Here is a 24,181-nt window from a genome sequence, read left to right as displayed (position 1 = left end):
GAGTGAAGAATCAGACGAAGGATGTGAAAACCCAATGAGCCTGTTCCATAGCAGCCGAACTTTTCATGGGATAACACTTCACAAACTTCTGGATGACTATGTGGAAGTTGGCCTTTTAAAGATAGTAGAGTAGTGTGTGAATGTGTGGAGTTGGGATATATGATTTTAAATGGATAGGGATGACCAACTTTTCAACCTTCTTGATACAGGACAGTATTTCAACTTGTTTGACCCCATTAGCATAACGATATACATACTAAAAATGAGTTATCAGTGTGACCACTATATTTAACTGATGAGTGTTTTATATATGCAGACATGCTGTTATTTAAACTGACTTAATAATATATTCTTCCTGGTTTATAACTGGTTAAGATACATACTAATAGACACACATACATACACATGCACGCACGCATACAGATACGGGGAAGAAACCCAACGGAGTTTGAACACAACTTGCAGAAAACAAACAATCGTACCAGCACTGCACTCAGACCTGGAGAATTATTTCAGGCAGAATTTCCTTTTGTGGGTTATTACAACATTCTTCAAGCCCACATCATTAATAGAACCCTATAGCATTCACATAAATACCAATAGACTCATTAACTTCTAGAACAATAAACAAAACCTAAGAACATTCTTGTAACTGCTGTCCCATTTCAGATTTGAGGAAAAATTTCTCAGCATTGTGACTACTTAAACGGAAAAAAAAAAGCGATAAAAATGAGTGTGTGTCACCCAAACACTGGCCTTACAGAGACTAGAGTAAAATAGAAGTCAAGTCACAGACATCAAAATAATAAAGCAAATCTCTCAGAAACCTAATAATAACCAAACCCCTTCACAATGAATGTCATAATTCTAAAAAAGCTTGAAAACCTGACAGTCATGAAGTCTTATAATTAAACATTTTTAATGTTTATTTATTTTTGAGAGAGAGAGTTCAAGAGGGGGAGAGGCAGAGAGAGAGAGAGACATGCGCACACACACACACACACACACACACACACAGGATCTGAAGCAGGCTCCAGGCTCTGAGCTGTCAGTGCAGAGTCCAATGCTGGGCTCAAACCCACGAACCGTGAGATCATGATCTGAGCCAAAGTCAGACGCTTAATCGACTGAGCCACCCAGGAGCCCCTCATGAAGTCTTATAAAAAGCGCATTGTAGGAAAAGAATTTGGACAATTCTGGGGGGTTCACTGTGACACAACTCTTCTCCCTCTGCCTCCCCACTTCATTTTCACATGGTTCTCCCAGGCAAAAAAGTAAGTCAGTAGGCTGGACAAGACTTTGGGTACGCAGTGCAGGTTCTGCTTATGCACACGATACAGACAATAACCTGTTTCCAATTCCTGGGAGTGACAGACTGAGAAAAGTTTGATTATTTCCAAAGGTAGGTCTTCTCCAGAGGCAAACTTCTGAAACCTGTTCTCCTCACTCAAAGTTCTCACCCTGTTCTCCATGTTCACTCAAGCAGAAAGCTTCTCCCTCATGCCCCTGAGTCCAGGGCAGATGGCTCTGTATTCCAGGGCAAAATGCAATGAGGTAAGGGTTTGTTGGGATGGATGGCTACCAAGGTCTCACTTCAGATCCCTTTCCTCCAAAGATCCCCTAGGCAAAGAGCTTCTGGCCATTAAGGAGGGGGACAGATAACAGTAGCTGAGTAGAAGCCTCCTATGATATAGTTAACAAATAAGGTAGGCAAAAAAGGGAACAGTGTGGTATAGACAACAGGCATGCTTTACAGCTGAGTTGTGCCTTGCCACTTACTAGGCATGTAACCGTGGCCCAGTTCTGTTTTCCTGTCTTTAAAATGGGCATAATAATACCAAATGTTGAACATGGCATGGAATAGATGTTCAGTAAATGTTAATTCCTTTTCTGCTTCTGTCCTTCTACATGCAGGTTTTGCCCCTTGCTGCCACAGAACACACACACACACACACACACACACACACACACACACACATTAACATTTTATGTATGAGGACTTCATTGATTTCCTCAAGTCCTAACATTAGAGATCCAGGAATACTATGGCCTAACTTTCAGCAACCAAAGTTCAGCAGAGTATAAAAGAAACATAGAGTTCAGAATTACAGCAAGTCACAGCAATTTTTTTGCTTGTTTGAAAGGAATGGGTCACGCTGTATAAATAGCTTTTTCAATTAATTTATCATGACCCTAGAAGAATTAGCAATGGAGGAATTTTGGAAGTCATTATGGAGAAAAATGAGAAGAAAAGTTTAATGACTATGGTTTTATGTAAAGTAACAAAAACCCTGTTGGTAGCTCATTAACCAACAACACCCAAATTCCATTCACTGGCAAACAACAAATTCTCTAAAGAAATATAAGGCATTTATCACTATTGCTATTGTTTATCACCTCAGAGAAAATACCAGACAAGCAAGTGGCAGAGGGAAAATGATCACCAGGTAAGGACTCCTATATTCCTTTTTAAAATCTGTCTTTCACAGTCTCTCGTCATCCTCTTTATTTTTTTTTTTTCGAAAGCCCTATCTATGTGTAGTCACAAATCACCCTGCAACCATGAAAACTGAATGTCCAAACTCTATCAACCTGGGGAAGTGTCTCCAGGAACTGACAGAATGAGAAATCAAAGGAGTCCTTTTGGCTAACTGGTACTCACTTTCTCCTTTAGAAGCTGTTACAGCAATGGTCCTCCAGCCTCTGGACAAGACGGCATCCAGACTGCCTGGGACGCTATCTTTAATAGTGAAGTCCCTGTCAAAGAACAGGCCTTTTTCACCTCTCTCTCCAAATTCTGATGCCTTTTAACACACCCTCATTTTGTCCTTCTGTTTAGGAGGGAAATATGGGGAGTCTCAAAGGCCAGAGTCCTACCTCCTGTGGGCACAAAACATTTTTAATTGATTGTGGAAATGCCTCAAGTAGACAGCCATGGAATGAAAGACATTAGTCAATCCTCATGGCCCCTTAGCAATGTGACTGTGGAGGATCCATTTGCTTTTTTCAAAGTTTCTGTCTGAACACAACAGTCAAGGCATTAATTTATTTGGACTACTAGAGTATCATGACATGGCCTTCAAGTAATAATAACAACAACCAATACCTTCTGTATGCCTACTCTGTGCCAGGCACTCCAATAACAAAAATAGGTGTGTTACCTCATTAAAGTGTCCCAACAAACCCTGAGGAAAATATTATTTCTGCTTTTACAGATGGGATAATTGGAATAAAAAAGAAGTAATTCTTCCAAGGTCATAAGTAATTGGAAGAGCAAGATTCAATGTCAGATTTATTTTTCTTTAATGAAATGGCAGGTAGATTAAAATAGCGAATGGCAAACCAATGAAACACGATCAAAGGATACTGAAAATAAGTTCAGTAGGCAATAGGTAGCTACCTGTCCTGCCTTTATGAGGACAAGTAAATGTTGGTCTTGGTCTGAGGAAGTGGGTTCTGGACTAAAAAAAAAAAAAAATCTCTTTTTGTTGGTGGCAAAGATAATGCCAGTGACAACTAACTGATAATGTTTTATACTGCCTATATATATTTTTTTTTCTTTCAGTCTCAAACAAAAATAAAGTTTGAGAATATTTTACAGCCAACTTATAATTAGAGCACTGTGGTAACATAGGGTCAAGTTTTGGTGCTTTCAGGATATAATTTAAAAAAAGAGAAATAATATATAAGCCAAATTAAAGGATCCCTAACTATAAAAATTAAAATTCCCATTAAACCTTAAAGAAGGTAACTTTAGGCTTGAAATCAAACTCTCCATGTTGCTCCCTACTGATTAGAGTGTTAAGTAAACTTGTCATGATCCATTCATGTGAAAACAGCTCCAATGTCCCCACTACTAACTAGTGAGAGAGCACACCTCCAACCACTCTGGAACCCCACCCTCTGAGAATGGGAATGCTGATAACTCAAATACTGAATGCACAAGGAAAAGAGCTGATGCAAGGGCATTCTAGTTAACATAAAGATACGTATGAGAGCCTGAAGGCAGGGGGAGGGCTAGAAAGAAGGACTCCCTAGAAAAAGAAAGAGGCCTGCCCAAATAGTAAGGGAATCACTTACACAACCACATTTTCATTAATCCTTTCTTTCAACAAATAATTCCTGAGCTCCAATTATGTGCCAGGCAAGATTTCAGACAATAGAAATGCACAGCAGTAGGCAAGACAAAGCCCCTGACCTTGAGAAGAGAAAGAGCTATTTCCGTGCCATGACCAGGGAAGTCTTCAGAATCCTGAAGAACATGAGGGAATGAGCGGTCAGGGAGCATTCTAGGCAGAGAAGAGCACATCCAAAGTTTCCAAGAGACCGAGTGTTTGGCACTCTCTAGGGTATCGCAGAAGCCAGTGTGGCTGGGTCAGGTGGGTTAGGATAAGAGGGAGAGAAAATGAGGAGTAGTCAGGAGCCAGTCTATAAAGAACATAGTAGGCCAGAGTTAGGACTGTGAGTGTTATTCTAGATATGTCAGGAAATCATTGCAGAGTTTTGAGAATGGTAATATGGTGTGATTTAAAGTTTTAAAGATCACCCTGGCTACTGAGTGAAGAATAGACTATGGGGGATGTGAAGGAAGGAGACAAATTTGGAAGGCTTTGCTCATCTAGGAAGGATGATGGTGGCTTCAACTGAGGCAGTCATAGTGAATGTGGTGAGAAGTGACCAGATTCTGGATATGCTGTGAAGGTAGGGACAGCCTTCCAATGGATTAGATAGAGATGAGAGAGAAAGGGAGGAGTGAAGAATGATTCCAAATTATTTTTCCCCAAGTATTAGCACCACAGTGTGTTGGCAATGAATTCTTAAATGAGACAGCCCAGAAAAGGGGACAAGAACCCAGACATCAGGGAAACCATGTATTATAACTGAGAAACTCAGTTTTTCTTCATTTACTTTCTAGAATCTGTTTTCCAAATCCTTCTCCCATGCCTGAAACTCATTGCCCAATATTCTTATATGGTCCCTATAATTTAAGTCTCCTTTTAGGAAATGGTCAATAAGTATATTCACATGATACATATTAAAAGTTACAAGATTAATTGCCATGCTGAGCACTGGGTGATGTATAGAATTGCTGAATCATTATATTCTACACCTGAAACTAATAAAACACTGTATATTAACTATATTGGAATAAAATAAATACTGAAAATGTTAACATTAAATATGTTATGATTCTAAAGAAGTATATGCAGCTTAAAAGAAGAAACCAAGATTAAGTCAAAGAAATTTCTAATGGCAGAAATACATATTCCCATTAAGAGATATAGGAGACAAATTGTGGACTAGGAAAAGTGATTTGAGGCCCTGAAATTCATTTGCCAAGATAACCAGCTTGTCTTCCAGACAGTGATGTTGTCTAACTCAAGGAATCCTGTACTTAAACTATTCTTCAAACAGAAGGGGGATAGCAGAAGGAGTAAGGAATGAACTTATTGCTATGAAGCAATGAGTAGAGACATCATAAATTAGCAAAGACAAAATTAGAAAAGAAGGCACATTAGCAACTCTTTTTAAAAGACCTCCATCCTACTAATGTGACATAAAGTGATTCTAATAGCAACAGGATGGCAGGACCATCAGAGTTTTCTAGCAACCTCTGCCCTTTAGAATGTATGCTTTATCAGTTTCACAAGGCTTAGAATTGCTTAACGTGTGGATTTCTTTTCTCCTACTAAAGACTTGGATTTAAAGCAAAGCAACATGGAACAGAATCTTAAGTGACTTAATGATGACAGATTGAAAGAATAATTGCATTAGTTAATGGTCATGTTTTGACTAAGCACATATAGATTTGCAAACACTCTTGGAATTGAAGCCCCAGTGCAAGGTATTCAAATTAAATGTGTGTATATTAAAAATCAGTGTACTGCAGCATGACTAATTTATGATAATGTCTGTTGCCCTTTTAAAGTTGTAAATGCATTTAGAAAAGAATTAACTTGTCATTTTTTTTTGCTGAACAGACGACCAAAATAAAGGGAACAGATCAAGCTTTATATATTTTATGCTCTAGTAATTTTTTATTGAATACAGTGAGACTATTGATTATGGAAAGCTACTCTGAAGTGCAAAGCTCTTTGCCCTTCAGCAGCTGGCTTTGCCAGCCAAACTCCACATATGTATTATTAATAGACTTCTATCACTATGCACAGCACTTATCAGTACGTTAACTTTTCTTACACTAACAGGGGAACAAATCTTCCATCCAAGAGGACTTCAAGTGGCACAATAGGGACTCATGAAAAAATATGTACCAGTAAAAGATAGATTCAATAAAGCATCTGTCTTCTTCTGTTGAAACAATTTACAGATATTTGAAACCATTGTTTCTTATCTAACACACAGTCTCCTGAGGGCTCCAGGTCATCACTCCTTTATTCCTCAAGCTGTTTAATCAAAACAGTTAACAACAACAACACAAAAATCATCCTTAACGAATCCATGAATTCATTTAAAAAATGTACTGAGTTCCTATTAGGTACAGAGTGCTTGTTTGCACTGTGGTAGATGATCAACAGCAGATTCAGGAGATATGGTAGGTGATATTCATGCCGTTCTGTTCTGGAAGGCAAACTTTTACAAACTGAGACTGTGATCTCATTTCTCACCCTTTCTGAAGCTACTCTTACAACTGAATGAAAATAGAAACTTCTTATCTGGAAAACCAGGCACACTGTTAGCAGAAGAAAGGTGGCCATTGGGCACAATATCAGATCAAGCTTCATGTGTCCATCCCTACCCTGGGTAGTTGTTCTTATTTAATCTCCTTGATGATGTCAGTTTCGGCTGCTCTTTATAAGAAATCACTCTAAATCCTTCACACATATTACATAATAAGTAAAATCATGGAAGAAAGTACCATGTGCATAATATTGTTCTGGAACTACCCTACATTTGAACATTTACTCATTCATTCATTGTTTGCTGAGCATTTACTATGAGCCAGGCATTTTTATAGGTGCTAACCACTCGAAGGCAGAGGAAAAAAGTAAATAAACAAAAAAGTAAATAAACATCCCTACATATGGGATGATTTGTAAGAACATTACCAACTATTATAAACATTCTTAAAGGATATGGTAATCATGTTCTGGGTGCTCTAGTTCAACATACAAATTTTTGATTGTGTAATGATGTGAAAGTGAGCCACATTCAGTAGAAACCACACTTTGAATTTTGATCTTTTTCCACCCAGCAATATGCAATCTGATACTCTCGTGATCAATGAGCTGCAGCTCCCAGTCAGCCATGTGATCACAAGGGTAAATTATAGATACACTTACAACCATTCTGTATCCATGCAACCATTCTGTTTTTCACTTTCAGTACAGTAGTCAATAAATTACATGAGATATTCAGTACTAGTATAAAATAGGCTTTGTGTTAGATGATTTTGCCCAACTATAAGCTAATGTAAGCATTCTAAACACATTTAAGGTAGGTAAGGCTAAGCTATGATGGTTGGTAGGTTAGGTATAGTAAATGCATTTTCAACTTACAATCGTTTCATCCTGCCATGGGTTTATTGAGAGGTTACTCCATCATAAGTCAAAGAAGATCTTTTACAAGATTCTTAATATGCACAAACTAAGTGAACAAAGACTGAACGTTTTCAGTCTCCTGAATTCTCTAGAAATTAACAGTGACAGGCTGAAGCAGGTGTTGGACAAACATCTCTTCACAACATAGCAACCCTGTTCCAGCACTTACAGAATTCCAATGGGCAAAGAAAGCCAATAAGCAAGCAAAGTTTTCCCTGCCATCCTTTTCCTTAGCTCTATCCCTGGTTTCAATATCATCTACAAAGATCTGTCAACTAATCCCCAGAGTTTTCTCAAGGAAAAGGAATTTTTTCTGGAAAATCTAAAGTTGGGTGGAGTGCCTAAAAGAGATGTTAGGGAGAATCAGGCTGGTCATGGGTTGTGGACGAAGGGTGTTGTACAGAGAAATCAAAGTAGGCTGCAGGAGACCCAGACACATTTCTCAGTGTGAGTGTGCACAGATAGATCATAATAAGGATAAATTCATGCATACCAGAGACAAGGACAGATGGATCATGAGAGCCAATCTATTCAGTGTCAGACCCAAACAGTGAAACAATGTTTTACAAATTGGCTTTTCTGTGCAGTAATATCACAGTATATGTAATAGGATCAACCACACAGCTTCTGCCTTAAGATCTTCTTGGGAGTTTTAATCTACATCGGTCACTGTCACCTTTTAATACTGCTGTCTTCTATTCAATTTCAAATTCTAAATGATCATTTAAGAGACAGAACAGCCATTTTTTTTTTTTTTTTGCATGAAAATTGTTGTCTCCTGGTGAAGTGGTGAAAGTTGCTGGTAGGTCATCTGAGGTGTCATTTCCAGGAAAGGTGTTGACACTTTTCAATATGTTTGTCTGTTATGGTATCTTCAGCCTAATGGGCTCTCCACATAAACACAAGGGATCTGGAGTCACAGCTGTTCCGGCATCAGGTTGTGCCTCAGTTATCTGACATTAAGCATTTAAAATACTTCCCTGGGGTGCCTGCTTGGGTGGCTCCATCAGTTAAGCTTCCCACACTTGTTTTCAGCTCAGGTCATGATCTCATGATTCATGGGTTTGAGCCCTGCATCAAGTTTTACACTGACAGTGTGAAGCCCACTTGGGATTCTCTCTGCCCCCCTCTCTCTCTGCTGTTTGTTTTCTCTCTTTCTCTCTCTCAAAAAATAAAAATAAATAAGTAAGTAAGTAAGTGAGTAAATAAATAAATAAATAAATAAATAAATAAAACTTTCCTTATGCTATCTAGTAAACGGGGCCACCTTATTTACAGTCTTAGAATGATTTTCACCATCCTCTTAGTTCAGATGTAGGATCGAATACTTCAGATGTTAATCAGGACATAAGAAAAAACACAAGTACCAAGGTAGCTTATAAAACACATATCTTTCAATGTTTTGAGGTAGAGAATAGCATAGTGCCTAAGGTCATGATGCCCAATGGCAGGAGATAAACACACCCAGAGAAAAGATGACAAGTGACAAGCAGACTTATCCCATCTCTCTCATTTCTATTCCCACCTCACAATATACAGTATGAGTGCTTAATGTTACGTTGGAATGGACATAAACCTACAAGTAGCCCGAATGCTGAAGGAAGGGGTTTCTTGGAGTCTATACATGTCTTGGTTAAAACCATACTCTTGAAACAAACCTAAGGCTGTACTACACTAACTTCTTTATAGTTGTATAATTTCCTATGTTAGTGTAACAGACTAGCTTCTGTCTCTTTTCAAGTTTACGTAAGCTGGTTGCCCCAAGGAACTACCAAGATGTTCTGGTCTCAGAGAGCACTTGTGGAATGGGCTTCTCTTACTTACCATTCCTTTCATGGGATCATGCCTCAGGGATTGGCACTCGTAGTGTTTAGAGCTAAAATGTTTACCGCTGGAGTCTAGCTGGTGAGACGAATAGCCCCAAAGCTATGTAGCTAAAGAACTTTTACAGCAGTATTAATATGCAGGACCTATGGTACTTCTCTGGCTCTTCCCTCTTCTTGGAGTATTCTTCCCCTAATTACTTAAAAGCTAATTTCCTCACTTCCTTCAAGTCCCCCACCAGTTCAAATGAGGCAACTGTAATGACTCTGTTTAATTCTGTAACCTGAGCTGACCCCACATCCCAGCATCCCAGCAACCCTACTGTAATGTCTGATTTTTTTTCATAGCTCATGCACACAGTATATAGCTTATTTTATTTATTATATTTATTTGATGTACCTTCACTAAAATTTAAGCCCCATGACAAGGAGAGGACTGTTGACTATTTGACTATTTTGTTCTCTGAGGTATCACAAACTCGACACATAGCAAGAGGTCAATGTACATTTATTGAATGGATGAGCATGTTTCCTATAGCAAAGATGGTGGAAAGTTAAAGCCAAACGGCATTCTGAGAGACTTTAGAAAAGCACCATGAAGAGTCACAGAAATGTACATTTTCCTGCTGGGGAGAAATATGGTGAATTGGATTGCTTGATATATATGACTTGCTCATGAATTCTGGGAAAGGAGAAATGGACATTTTTGTTCCCTAATAGACTTTTTGTTTCCATTTCCCTTGTTCACAATGAATTTTAATCACCATGTCGCACTAGAAACCAAAGTTAGTACGCAGCCTTTGTGCTTTCCTGTGGTAGATGCCACAGCTCAGATTTCAGACAAATAAGAATGTCAGCCAATGTTAATTTTGTTGTTATTTATGCATTCTCCTGGAATCAGTCACTAACATACCTTTCTCCCTAGGAAACACAGGTTGGTATTCAGTGACTTTTCCAAGATTCATATTTCCTACAAATTCACCATTTGAGAAGGTTTTTAAAAAATGTCAAACTAAGTAATGTTTCCAAACAGCAGAACTAGAAGGTCAGGTCCATCGCCAATGAAATTTGTCACATCTATTTTCAGATGTTAAGGTTCAATCAAATGAAGAACAATAAAGAAATTCATCTTGGATGCATCTTGAATTATTACCATTCCACACTATTTTGTTGGGAAAAAATGATACATATAAACCCATGAATATGTGTATATATACCTTTATCTGTGTATGTGTCTTCACTACAACTATCATGAAAGTAATGGAAAGAATACTGACTTTGAGCCAAATAGACTTCAATATGAACAACATCAGTTTGCATCCCTTTTACTCTCAAAACTATCCTATTTTGATGAGAAATTTTATGTTCTTCTAAATAATCTTTGTTAAATTTCTGATATAGTTATTGGTGAACAGTAGGTACTCAATAAAAAGTAGCCATTATTTAACAAATACAGATGCAACTCAACTTTCTCATGATCATCAGAGAGAAATTGTTCTGACTTCTAAGAAAACTGTAATCATTTCAACACAGAAAATAGAGGTAAAAATGGAAGGATGTCTATAAATTAACATTTGGAAGAGGTCACTAGCCATTTCATGTAAGGAATGAAGGAAAAGGGGATCAATGTCTATTTCATCATTAAACCCAGATTCTATTCCTAGAAGCCTAATATTGAGAACCCTTCTGAATTAGGCCTCCATAGTGAAAAAGATTTCACATTACCCAGAAGAAATAATTTCCTACCTCTTTAAATTACCATAGTATGCCTTCAAAGGAAAGGAGGTAGTCTCTTTCTGGAGGAAATGAACACACCTCCAAACAGCAACAATAAGGGTTGCCATCTTGGTAGTGCTTCTATGTGCTGAGTACTGAGACTGACAGTTTACATACCTCATCTGCACAACCCTCAACACAGGCAGTATAATTAGACACATTTTATTGAAAAGGGAAATGTCTTATAGAAGTTGTATAGCTTTCCCCAAAACACACAATTAATAAATGATGGTAATATAATTTTGATCCAGGTCTACCCAAAATCAAAAAGAACAAAGATCTCAGGCTTTATGTCATTTCCAAATCCCATGCTGTCCCTTAATATCAGTGTTTTCATTTTATTTTTAGAGAGAGAAAGAGTTTAAGACTGTGAGCACGGGAGGGACAGAGGGAGAAGTAGGAGAATCTTAAGCAGGCCCCACACCCAGCATGGAGCCTGATGTGGACTCCATCTCACAACTGTGAGATCACAGCCTGACCCAAAAATCAAGAGTCAGACACGTAACTGACTGAGCCACCCAGGCACCCCCTAATATCAGTGTTTTTAAAGACTGGACACATACTCACACAACTAGGGAGAATTCTGTGAGACAGTAAGTTAATCTGTAAAGGATAATAAACTACATCTATCTCTTCTGCTTCTGAGGTACAGAATGATATGAATCTAAGGGGTCAACTTGGTAAAAAATGAACAATCAGTATGTGAGGACTTGAATGCACACTGATTTCAATGGTGAAGTGGAGGAAGTGAGTGGCTAAGAATCTGACAACAGGCATTTGTCCCTATATTCCTCTACCCCTGCCCCACCGGATATACACATTATTTCAGGTGCAAGAAATAGCTAAGCTCATCAATAATGCCTGTTGAGTTTGACTGTTAGATTAATTGCTACAAGAAGATATATTTTTTGCCTCATTTTACTTTTCACTGGGGAACTGATTCTCAAATTCTACAAACTACAAAAAAACAATAGGAAAGGTCTATCTAAAATAGCTACATATTTAACAGATAGAGCTCAGGGCAGCTGTCCAGCAGGAATTACCACAAATTTGTCCCCCAAAGACTTCTGAATAGCCAGCTGCAAATGACTTATGTCATTATCAGACTTGGCCTACCATAATACAAGAACACAGAGAAAAATATACTGGAGGCCTTCACCAAGGGTCGTACCTACAGTCAGACAAAATATAAACAATATAAAAATATTAAAATACAGCTACTAATCTATGTCAATGTTTTTCTCAAAATTCTCTGCATTGGAGACAATGTCATAGGGTAGCATGTATTAGGGATTGACTCTGTATACATTAGACAATGTATTAGGGGCTGTATATTAGAAACAGTTTCATAGGGTAGCAGTAACATTTAGAGACAGAACTGCATTAGAACTGGGGTGTCACCACCCATTAGCTATGTGACATGAAAAAATATTTAAGCAACAACAGCCTCATTTACAAAATGATGATGCTATGAATAGCCTCTTAACTTGTTACAAAAATCAGGTGTGACATGTCAGGCAATGATAACTAATGGTTATTGAGCAATTATTATGTGCCAGGTTCTGGATGAAGTTAGTACTGCTAAATGAGTAAACTAAGGCACTATACTTAAGTTCCTTGCTGAAGTTCACAAATTTAGAAAATCACAGAAATAGGATTAGAGCCCAGGGAATCAACACAACCCATGCTCTTAAAGCACTGTGCTAGACTGCTTAGTATGGATCTCTATACTGAGTAAAGACACAACAGTTAGAAGTCACAGCTACTGGGGCGCCTGGGTGGCTCAGTCGGTTGAGCATCTGACTTCAGCTTGGGTCATGATCTCACAGTCTTTGAGTTTGAGCCCGCGTCAGGCTCTGTGCTGACAGCTCAGAGCCTGGAGCCTGTTTCAGATTCTGTGTCTCCCTCTCTCTCTGACCCTCCCCTGTTCATGCTCTGTCTCTCTCTATCTCAAAAATAAATAAACGTTAAAAAATTTAAAAAAAAATCACAGCTACTATTATTATTGTTGAGATCCCTACACCACATAAAATGAGGTTTTGTAGAACACTGAATACTCATGCCAAAGAATGCACAATACCTGGGACATGGCTGCAAAAGTTCTTCAACAATGCAGGCCTCTTTCTCAAGAAGTTCAGGGCATTCCTTTCCACCTCCAATAGCAATGTGCTTCACATTCCGGCTCCTGCTTCTGAATCCTGGTGAGAGACTTCCTGAACGACACGTCTTGGAGCAAGGGCTCCAAGACGACCACTCAGTGGTTTCACAGTCTTTCGGCATGATGCAGGACTGGACAGTCAAAGGCAAGGAGTCTTGTGTGCAAAGGCTGAAAGAATAGAAGAAAAAAAACAGTAGGGTGTAACCAACATTATGAAGTGCCTGTTAAGGGGGAAAAAAAACCCTGAAATTTGATATGAGCTTTCAAAGGATTTTAAAAAATGTTAGAGGCATCATGATAAAATAATGAAGAACATACATCTTAAAAATGTATGTTCTCTTTTATCTGCAACTGTGAAGTGATTTCACTCTAGCAAAACACACATGTACACTTATACCTTGTGCAAAGCATTATGAAAAATAACGACATTACCAGCAACAACCAAACTACAGAGGGAGCCCATATGTGCACTGATTGATGAATGGATAAGGAAGATGTGGTACACATATAGAATGGGATATTACTCAGCCATCAAAAAGAATGAAATCTTGCCATTTGCAACAATGACGATGGAGCTAATGTATTATGCTAAGCAAAATCAGTCAATCAAAAAAAGACAAATACCATATGATTTTAGTCATATGTGGAATTAAAGAAACAAAACAGATGAACATGTGGGAGGGCGGGGGAGAGGAAAGAGGGAAACAAACCGCAAGAGATTCTTACTGATAGAGAAAAAACTGAGGGTTGATGGAGGGAAATGGGTGGGGGATGGGATTGATGGGCTAGAGGGGTGATGGGCCTTAAGGAGGCTACTTGTGATGAGCACTGGGTGTTGTAAATGATGAATTCCACTCCTGAAACCAATATCGTACTGTATGTTAACTAGCTAAAATTTAAATGTAAAAAATTAAAATAAAAAAATATAATAAAATACAAAAAAAAAGAAGAAGACGAAGAAGGAGGTTCTTTTAGTGTGTTGTCACCTGCACTATAACTTACAGCTGCCATTTACTGACTGGTTCCCACGTGTCACACACACTGTGCTGTATCTCACAGGTACTTTTTCGCAACAACCCCATGAGTTTATGTATTATTATTTCCAATTGTAGAAAATTTAAGCTCAAGAAGGCTAAAACATTTGTCTAAGGTCAAACAAAGGTAAAGGTAAGCTGTAGAGTATTGATCTATCCACTCTTTTCATTCTGGGCTATGAAAAAACCAAATGTGGTATCATGTTTCCCCACACCATTAGGCTCTGAGCATCAGTTTTCTCATTTGCAAAATTCAGGTGCTATCAAATACTAACAATCTAGTTGGGAAACAAATAAATAAAAAGATGGGATATGTGATAATGTGATGAATTCAACATGAAATCATTTATAATGATGAGGAGAAAAGTTGATGAGTCAGTGATAGACCATCTGGAAAGGCCAGGAGGATGGGAGGGAGTGAGGGGTTCTAAGAGAGAAAGATGTATGAGCTGCATTTCTTTTAAAGATTGATAGGAGCTTCCCAGGCACAGAAAGAAGACTATTTTAGGTCACCAAAATAGTATATTTGAAGCCTTGATATAAAACTTTGTGGGGATGGAAACCAGTGTTATGCCAGAGCTGGATGTACTGTTTCACAAGAACTAACTAGTAACTTTTCACGAATTTTGCAAGCCAGTTGATTTCACTCAGATAGCTTAAAATTGGCCATGGTAGGAGTATTTACACTGCAGAAATCAACAGATGCTACTAATCAAGCCCCCAAGCCCCACCTTACCCTGACGCCCCACCCCCAAGAACAGGTACTTAAACATTTATAAGCACACCAAAGGGGGGGGAGTAAAAACCAATTTGTCAACTGTCATAATTTGTCAATTTATAAAGCATAAAATTCAAAGAGGAAAGTGGATAGATATTAGGTTTGTGAATTCTTCAAAAGTATGTCTGGAAAGACTTCACATCATCAGCTAAGAAATTTGGATTTAACTGAGCATTAAATAATTTTAAGTGAGGAAAATCAGACCCCACCAGGAAAATAATATTTTACATATTAATCAGTGTTCTTATTTTTTTTTTTTTTTTACTTTTTTTGTTGTTAGCCTTTTCCTTATTATGTCAAAGGCATCCATTACCTTGGGGAAGAAAAGGATAACTTTGACAGGAACATAAGACAATATATGTTCAAATACTGACTTCCCAAAGTGGGTGAGTGAAACCTGGTGGAGTAATGAACTAATCAGGATTAGGTAATGGTTGTTCTCCATGTTTGTGACTTGTGAAAATAATGCTGATAAGGAAGAGTCACCAACGGGGAAAGGGATTATAGAAGGTGGTGTGCAGGGGAGAATAAAACATGATCAAATTTAAGCAAATTATAGTGAGGTTTCCATATTGATATCTTTCATTCCTTCATGAAGCCATGGAGAGTTAGTGTGGCTTTCAGAAGTCACAATGATATAAGATAAACCTTGTGTGTGTGTGTGTGGGTGTGTGTGTGTGTGTGTGTGTGTGTGTGTGTGTGTGTGTGTGTATTCAAGTCTATTCAGATCATATTCCTTTCAAAATGAAAAAAGACAATGTATACCTTATTACCATTGCTCACTCCAATGTTACATTTTGGGAGCTTGGGGTTAAGACATACTAGGAAGAACCTGTCTTGAAAATGCCCCACCTATATCAGAATGTACTGTCTCTGTGCCTTGTGGAGGTAGGGGGAGAAGACTGTCTCTTTTGGTGTATAATACAACAGAAACATCAAGAAGTTTCTAGGTTTTCACTTTTCAGAAATTTTTATGGGCTTCCAAATTCATATATTGAAGTACTAACCCTCAGTACCTGAGAATGTGTCTCTATTTGAAGAGTCTTTAGAAAGGGTATTAAGTTAAAATGAGGTCACTAGGGTTGGCCCGAATCCAGTATGAATGGTCTCCTTACAAGAAGAGATTAGGAAACAGATACAGAGAAGGAGGACTATGTGAAGACACAGAGAGAAGACAACTATCTACAAGCAAAAGAGAGCTCAGAAGAAACCAACCTCATTGACACCTGATCTTGAACTCTCCAGACTCCAGAACAGTGAGAAAATTAATTTCTGTTGTTTCAGCCACCAGTCAGTGATACTTTGTTAAGGCAGCCCTAGCACACTAATACAAAAATTTAGTGATGTTTTTCAATTTGTGTGTTTTTAGAAATACACAAAATTTGCATGTTTTAGAGAAAAGTCTCACCTTCCAAGATGGACTTAATTCCTTTTATAAAGAAGGTCCCACACAATACAGTTCTCTGTCTACAGTTGTGGTGGTTTGGTTCTTCCCATTTAACAGCTTTCACTCTCTGTTGCTCATCTTCCCCAGAATGACTTTTCCTACTGGATCAGTAGAATGGATAACAAGACTTGCAAGGAGTTGCAGGGAATAATCAGGAAATTTTGCATTTTTGAAAAGGAATCCTAATTTTTGGAACTAGGAAGAGCATACGTTCCACTGATTACATATTTACTTACTTATTTTTTTTAATGTTTATTTATTTTTGAGAGCATGGGCAGGGAAGGGGCAAAGAGAGAGGGAGACAGAGAATCCCAACCAGGCTCCATACTGTCAGCAGAGTTCAATGCAGGGCTCAAACTCATGAACCATGAGATCACGACCTAAGCCGAAACCAAGAGTCAGACGCTTAACCGACTGAACCACACAGGTGCCCATATTTACTTATTTTTAGTGTTATTCTCACAAACCTACCTTCTTGGTTAAAAAAAATCATAAAAGCTGCCACATAGATCCCTGGTCTACTTTGATCAGTGAAATTCCATTTTACTGGAATAGGTAGACAAGCACTAAGTGGTGAATAAGAAATATTTGAGACTTGAAGTTTGCATCACAATATGTTAGCATGACCTTAGTCTCCCGGCTACTTAGCTTCACTATCTGCAGGAAAAAATAATAAAATGTGATTTACTCACCCCCTATCATAGTCATAATAACTTTTAGTATGTGTAAAATCACCTTATAAACTAAAGCCCATAACAAATATTATTGTCTACACATAGAAATGGGAATAAAACTTTTCATAGAAGGTGGTATTTTTAATAAAACAGACATAAACTGTGGATTTGTCTTTTTAAAAAAAGAGATGCTATGTAATTATATCTCCTTGACATTTACAGAACACATCATTTGTAAATTATTTCACAAGTATTCACTGTAAAGGAAATCACTGAAACTAAAAATTACTCTAATAATTCTTACTTCCTATGGAAATATAAGGAAATCTCTTTATTTAGAAAAAAAAGAACAGAAACTCGTATAAGATAAAAACCAAGAGAAAGGTATCTTCCCTTCATCAAAACTTCAACAGTTAAAATAATGTTAAATACCTCAAACATTCAGAAAAGTAGAGTTATATAACACATACTCCAAGACTTTACTAACAGAAATGAACATTTATGTCAAATTTTGTTAAATAAATAAAAAATTACAAATTCAGATAAAGTTCCCTATGTCTCTTGTGATGCATTTCAAGCTGTCTTTTTCAGACACAGCCACTAACCTGACATTGATTTTTAGTATTCTCTACAATGTTTTTATACTTTAGATAAATATGTATATGCTCATAACTATCATATAGCATTCATTGTCTTGCATGTTGCTAAATGTTTTACTTAAATGTTTTATTAAACATATTGTTCTGGAAATTACTTTCCTCACTTAATATTATGACTTTTAGATCTATCTATGTTGACAAATACAGATAATGTTCATTTATTTTTACTGTTTGTATGAGTATATAGCAATTCATTTATTCATTTTCCCATTACTGCAACTTTTGGTTGTGGTTAATTTCTTGCAATTCCAAAGGATTATAAATTGAGCCTCTTTTTATGTCTCTGTCCTACACATGTGTAAAATATTTTCTTCAGTATTTTTGCCTTGAGTTGGGCCATAAATATTCATATAATCAAATGTACTAGGTATTATGAGATTTCTCCTTTCTTACATGCCTTAAAGAGGTATTATCAGACTTACTTTTTTCAAAATGTTGGAAAATTACATTTGTTTTTTGAGCTTACCATTGAGCTTTATATTCTTCTTGAATCTTTAATGACTATTCAGACTTCATCTCTTGTGAAGTGACCGTTCACATTGTTTGTCCATTAGGGTAGACTGCCTAACGCTCACCTTTTTCCCAAGATGGGAATTCCCCTGTCCTTGCTTCATTGTATAGACCTGGATGTTAGCTCCATGAAAGCTGATTGGAGGAAGGGAACTGTCAGGGCACTCTCACAAACTACGTATAGATCTTCATTCCATCTGCATGTTCACAGAATGATGTTTCATATTTACACTACATTCTATAGGTAAGGGAGTAACTTTTAGGCCTATTGGACACATCTATCATCAGAGTTACTTAGCGCCTATAATTGTTAGGCCTCCCAAGAATCTTGTATTAATGGGGCGCCTGGGTGCCTCAGTCAGTTAAATGTCCGACTTCAGCTCAGGTTGTGATCTCATCATCCGTGAGTTCAAGCCCCCTGTCAGGCTGTGTGCTGACAGTTCAGAGCCTGGAGCCTGCTTCAGATTCTGTGTCTCCCTCTCTCTCTCTGCCCCTCCAGCACTCACACTCTGTCTCTGTCTCTCAAAAATGAATAAACGTTTAAAAAAAAGAATCTTGGGGCACCTGGGTAGCTCAGTCAAACGTCTGACTACAGCTCAGGCCATGATCTCATGGTTTGTGAGTTCGAGCCCCATGTCAGGCTCTGGGCCGTGGAGCCTGCTTCGAATTCTGTGTCTCCCTCTCTCTATCTCTCTCTCTGCCCCTCCCCTGCTCTCTTTCTCTCTCAGAAAATGAATAAAACATTAAAAAAAATTTTTAAAAAGAATCTTGTATTAGAATCAAATAGGTTGTGGTAATAAACCCTGAAATCTGAACGATTTAGCAAAATAACTGTTCATTTTCCTTTTGCATACAGCTCAGTGCGAACTCTCCTAGGAAGCACTCTACCTGAAGACTTAAGGGTCTAGTTTGTGTTCATCTTATATATTCACTGTCTAGAATACACGGCTTCCACATGGAGCTTCAGGAAGGGAAGGCAGAGAAGGAAGATGGCCCAAAGTGATTTAGAACTTTAGCCTAGAAGTGGCTTACGTTACTTCTGTCTACATTTCATTGGCCAAATCAGTCAAATGGCTCCAATATAACTGCATAGAAGACAGTGAAATATCTTCCTCCATGCCCCGGAAGAGGCGAAAATGTGATAACCACATAGCTGTGTGTCTCCTCCAGCTGCGCCACGTAAACTGATTTGCTTCCTGCAGATCTTTCAACTGCAAGGGAACTCTCAGCTGGTTTCCACTCCGCTCGGTGAAAACCCTCATCAGTCTGCTTCCCGGCTCCCAACATTTGGTGACATTTCTATTTAGCTGCCAGATCCTTCCCTATTATACTCATCCTTGAGAGTTTATGCCTTTTTTATTCCTTTACTGTTAGGTAAGTGGGGTTCTAGAATATAGCAGTGATAAATGATTATGTTCATCTTGCCATATTTAACAAGAAGCCTGAAAAGTTACTTGACACAGAGTTTTGTTAAAGCCACATAAGGATCCAATCTATAAATTAACAAATTCCCGAAGAGCTAAATCTACACGACACATGGAAAACTTACTGGTTAGAAGTCATTAAAATGTATGAGTAAAGTATCAAATATTGGAAGTATGTTCATTTTCATTAATCTTATTCTAAATTATGTAGTTTGTTTATAGAATCTAATACTTCCAAAATATGTTATGTAGTTAAAAAGTTATTTTTATGGAAGTGAAACTGCAACTAATCTGGGCCATTTGAAAGCAGTTATTCTAATGATTTAGCAAAAGCACTGCTATCCATCTGGTAGCAGCTCACCCAATCACAGCAGACTAACAAGAGAACAGTGGCTTTGAGCTAACAGATTCTAACTTAGAGAATGATCGCAAGATTACATCATGAAAATAACACTGGGGAATAAAATGTGAATGGAGAAATGAAGAGAAATGAACCAGAACTGAGATTGGCTTAAAAAAGAATACATTTTGGAAATAAGATAGAATACATGTTACTTATTTTAATGATTTTGACTCCAAACTAGTAGCATTTTTCTGACACTGGTCAAACTAATTGGGATATCTGAAAAGAGAATAAGAATGATAGCCCAAAGAAGAAAAAACAGGCACATAGCATAAGTCTTATGTGAAACTCTGGATATTTTAGAAAGTGGACTAAAATGCAGAATGCCTATGACAATGTAAGATACAGCAGGTAAAGACATTCAAGTAAGCAGAGTTTCTAAAATGTTGTCTGTAAGACAATTTTGAAAATGTAAGAGTTTAAAATTACGAAGAAAAAATATTAAGGATTACTGAGAAATTTTAGCTGGAAGATTAGGAGTTTACTTTTTTTCTATAACCTGCTTTTTTGGCCAAATTCATCTGAGGTAAAAGATGTCTTGTTTAACAAAAAGTATGTTTACATTAGGTTAGAATGTGGAACCAAGGGGATGCTACTTAAGTTACTTAACTTTTTTTCTTTCTGATTCTCAATAAAATAAAACCAACCTATTGAAATGCCTCTGAATTTTTTCCCAGTTTTATCGAAAAATAACTGACATACATCACTATGTAAGTTTAAAACATACAGCATGATAGTTTGATTTATGTTACTGTGAAATGATGAACACAATAGGTTTAGCTAATGTCCATCTTACCAGATAGATAAAATAAAAATATAAAGAAGAAAAGAAAAAGTAAAAAAAAATTTCTTTTTGTGATGAGGACTCTTAGGATTTACTCTTTTTTTCTTTTAAAATGTTTATTTATTTTGAGAGAGAGAGAGCACGAGCAGGGGAGGGGCAGAGAGAGAAAAGCAGAGAGAATCCCAAGCAGGCTCTGTGCTGTCAGTGCAGAGCCTGATGTGGGGCTCGATTCCACAAACTGTGACATCATGACCTGAGCTAAAATCAACACTGACTCAACTGACTGAGCCACCCAGGCACGCATAGGATTTACTCTCTGAACTTTCCTATATATCACAGAGCAGTGTCAGCTATAGTCATCATGCTACGTATTACATCCTTATGTACCTATGTACGTATTTATTTACTTATTTATTTTAAAACTGGAAGTTTTTATCTTTTGACCACCTTCCTCTGTTTCTACCACCTCCCCACCCTCTGTCTCTGGCAAGCATAAGTCTGATCTCTTTTTCTAGGAGGGTTTGTTTTTTTGTTTGTTTAAGATTATACACTGTGTCTCCATTTCTCTCTGCTCCTCCCCTACTTTCACTCTCTCTCTCTCAAAAATAAATAAACATTAAAAAACATTTTTTTAAAAAAGATTACACATATATGTGAGACCATGTAGTATTTATCTTTTCTGCCTGATTTATTTCATTTAGCATAATGCCTTCAAGGTCCATCCATGTCTTCACAAATGGTAGGGTTTTCTCATTTCTTCTGCTTGAATAATATCCAATTATACTAATTTAATACAATATATATAGTGCGTGTATATATACACATGTATATATACATCTGTATACATATGTGTGTGTATGTACACAAAGATACAACACACACACTCTACAATCCACATTTTCTTTATCCATGCATCCATCAATGGACACTTAGGTTGTGTCAATGAATGGTTATTATACATATGCTGCTATGAACATGGGGGTGAAATTATCTTTTTAATTTTTTTGTAATGTTTATTTTTGTGTGAGAGAGAGAGACAGAGTGGGGGAGGACAGAGAGAGAGTGAGACACAGAATCCAAAGCAGCTCCAGGCTCTGAGTGATCAGCACAGAGCCCGACGCAGGGCTCAAACGCACGAACCTTGAGATCATGACCTGACCCGAAGTCGGATGCTCAACCGACTGAGCCACCCAGGTGCCCCTGAAGATATCTTTTTAAAGTTAGTGGTTTCATTTCTTTTGGCTATATTCTCAGAAACGGAATTGAAAGACCATACTGTAGTTCAATTTTTATTTTTGAGGATCCTTCACACTGCTGTCCAAGTTACAATCCCACCAACGGTGCACAAGGGCTCTCTTTCCCCACATCCACACCAGCATTTATCTCTTGTCTTTTTGATGGTGGTCATTCTAACACACATGAGGTAATATATGAATTTTAATTTTAATGTGTATTTCTCTAATTACTAATGATGTTGAGCATCTTTTTATATATCTGTTGGCCATTTGAGTATCTTCTTTGAAGAAATGTTTATTCAGTTCCTTTACCAATTTTTAAATTGGAGTATGTATTATGTATGTATGTATGTACGTATGTCTGTATGTACATATGTATTGAGTTGTATGAATTCTTTAAATATATTGGATATTAACTCCTTATCAGATACAAGGTTTGCAGATACTTTTTTTCCCCATTCTGTATGTTATCTTTTCATTTTGTTGATAGTTTCTTTTGCTGTGCAGAAAAAAACTTTTTTAGTTTTATATAGTCCCACTATATATTTTATTTTGTTTCTTGCTGTTAAGGTGTTACATCCAAAAAATCATTACCAAGATCCATGTCAAGGAGTGTTATTCTCTATTTTGTTTCTGGGATTTTCATGGTTTCATGTCTGATATTTAACTCTTTAATCTATTTCAAGGGAAATTTTGCAAGTGGTATAAAATATGGGTTGAGTTTCATTCTTTTACAATATGGTACCCAATTATCCCAGAACCACTTATTGAAGAAACTTTCTTTTTTCCATTAAGTATTCTAGCTCCACTGTCAAATATTACTTGACCATATATGTTTGGGTTAATTTCTGGGCCCTTAATTCTGTTCCATTGGTCCATTTATCTGTTTTTATTCCAGTACCATACTATTTTGATGACTATAACTTTTTCTAAGTTTATTGATTTATTGTGAGAGACAGAAAGAAAGTGGAAGGGTCAAAGAGAGGAAAAGAGAAAGAATCCCAAGCAGGCTTCACACCATTGACACAGGGCTTGATGAGGAGCTCAAACTCTCGAACCATAAGATCATGACCTGAGCCAATGGCGTCAATGCTTAACCGATTGAGCCACCCAGGTGCCCATGATAACTATAGATTTATAGTATAGATGGAAATAAAAAAGTGTCCTGCCTCCTGCTTTTTTCTTCTTATGATTTATTTGGCTCTCTAGGGATTTCTGCGATCCATATAAACTTCAGGAGTATTTTCAATTTCTGTAAAAAATGTCATTGAAATCCTCATAGGGATAACATAATCTATAAATGGCTTTTGGTAATATTGACATTTTAACAATATTAATTCTGCTAACCCAGGAACATGAAATACCTTTCCATTTATTTGTGTCTTCTTTGATTTGTCATCAATGTTAGATCTTTCAACTCCTTATTTAAGTATGTTCCTAAGCATTTTAACGTTTTTGATGTCATTGTAAAATAGGATTTATTTTTTTATTTTTCAAAAATTTTGTTGTTAATGTATGGAAATGCTAGTAATTTTTGAATATTCATTTTGTATCCTGTAACTTTACTGAATTTATCGATTAAATCTAACAAGTGGTGTTTTTTTTTGTTTCATTTTGTTTTAGGTTTTTTTGGTTGAATCTTTAGGATTTTCTATACAAAGATGTCATCTGCAAATAGAGACAATTTTACTTCTTCCTTTTTAATTCTCATACCTTTATTTTTTCTTACCTGATTGCTCTAGCTAGGACTTCTAGTACTATGTTGAATAGAACTGATGAAAGGGGACACCCTTGTCTTGTTCCTGATATTAGAGAAAAAACTTCCAACTTTTCAACACTGTGTTTGATGTTAGCTGTGGAATTTTCATATAATGCCTTTACTATGTTGAGATATGTTCCTTATATACCTAATTTATT

At 37.1% G+C, this 24,181-nt stretch overlaps 1 protein-coding gene across 1 annotated transcript in view; it reads right to left on the bottom strand.

Annotated features, from left to right (window-relative positions):
• Positions 1 to 24,181, bottom strand: part of THSD7B (thrombospondin type 1 domain containing 7B) — a 746,473-nt gene that overhangs the window by 534,015 nt on the left and 188,277 nt on the right. The window contains exon 3 of the mRNA XM_042948618.1: positions 13,239 to 13,484. Within this exon, the coding sequence (XP_042804552.1) occupies positions 13,239 to 13,484 (246 nt within the window). The remainder of the gene's footprint in view (positions 1 to 13,238; positions 13,485 to 24,181) is intronic.

This window comes from Panthera leo, chromosome C1, assembly GCF_018350215.1.
Source record: "Panthera leo isolate Ple1 chromosome C1, P.leo_Ple1_pat1.1, whole genome shotgun sequence".
In the NCBI taxonomy this organism is placed as follows: Eukaryota; Metazoa; Chordata; class Mammalia; order Carnivora; family Felidae; genus Panthera; species Panthera leo.
Note: the sequence above shows the minus strand (reverse complement) of the source record. Positions and strands in the feature narration are given on the sequence as shown.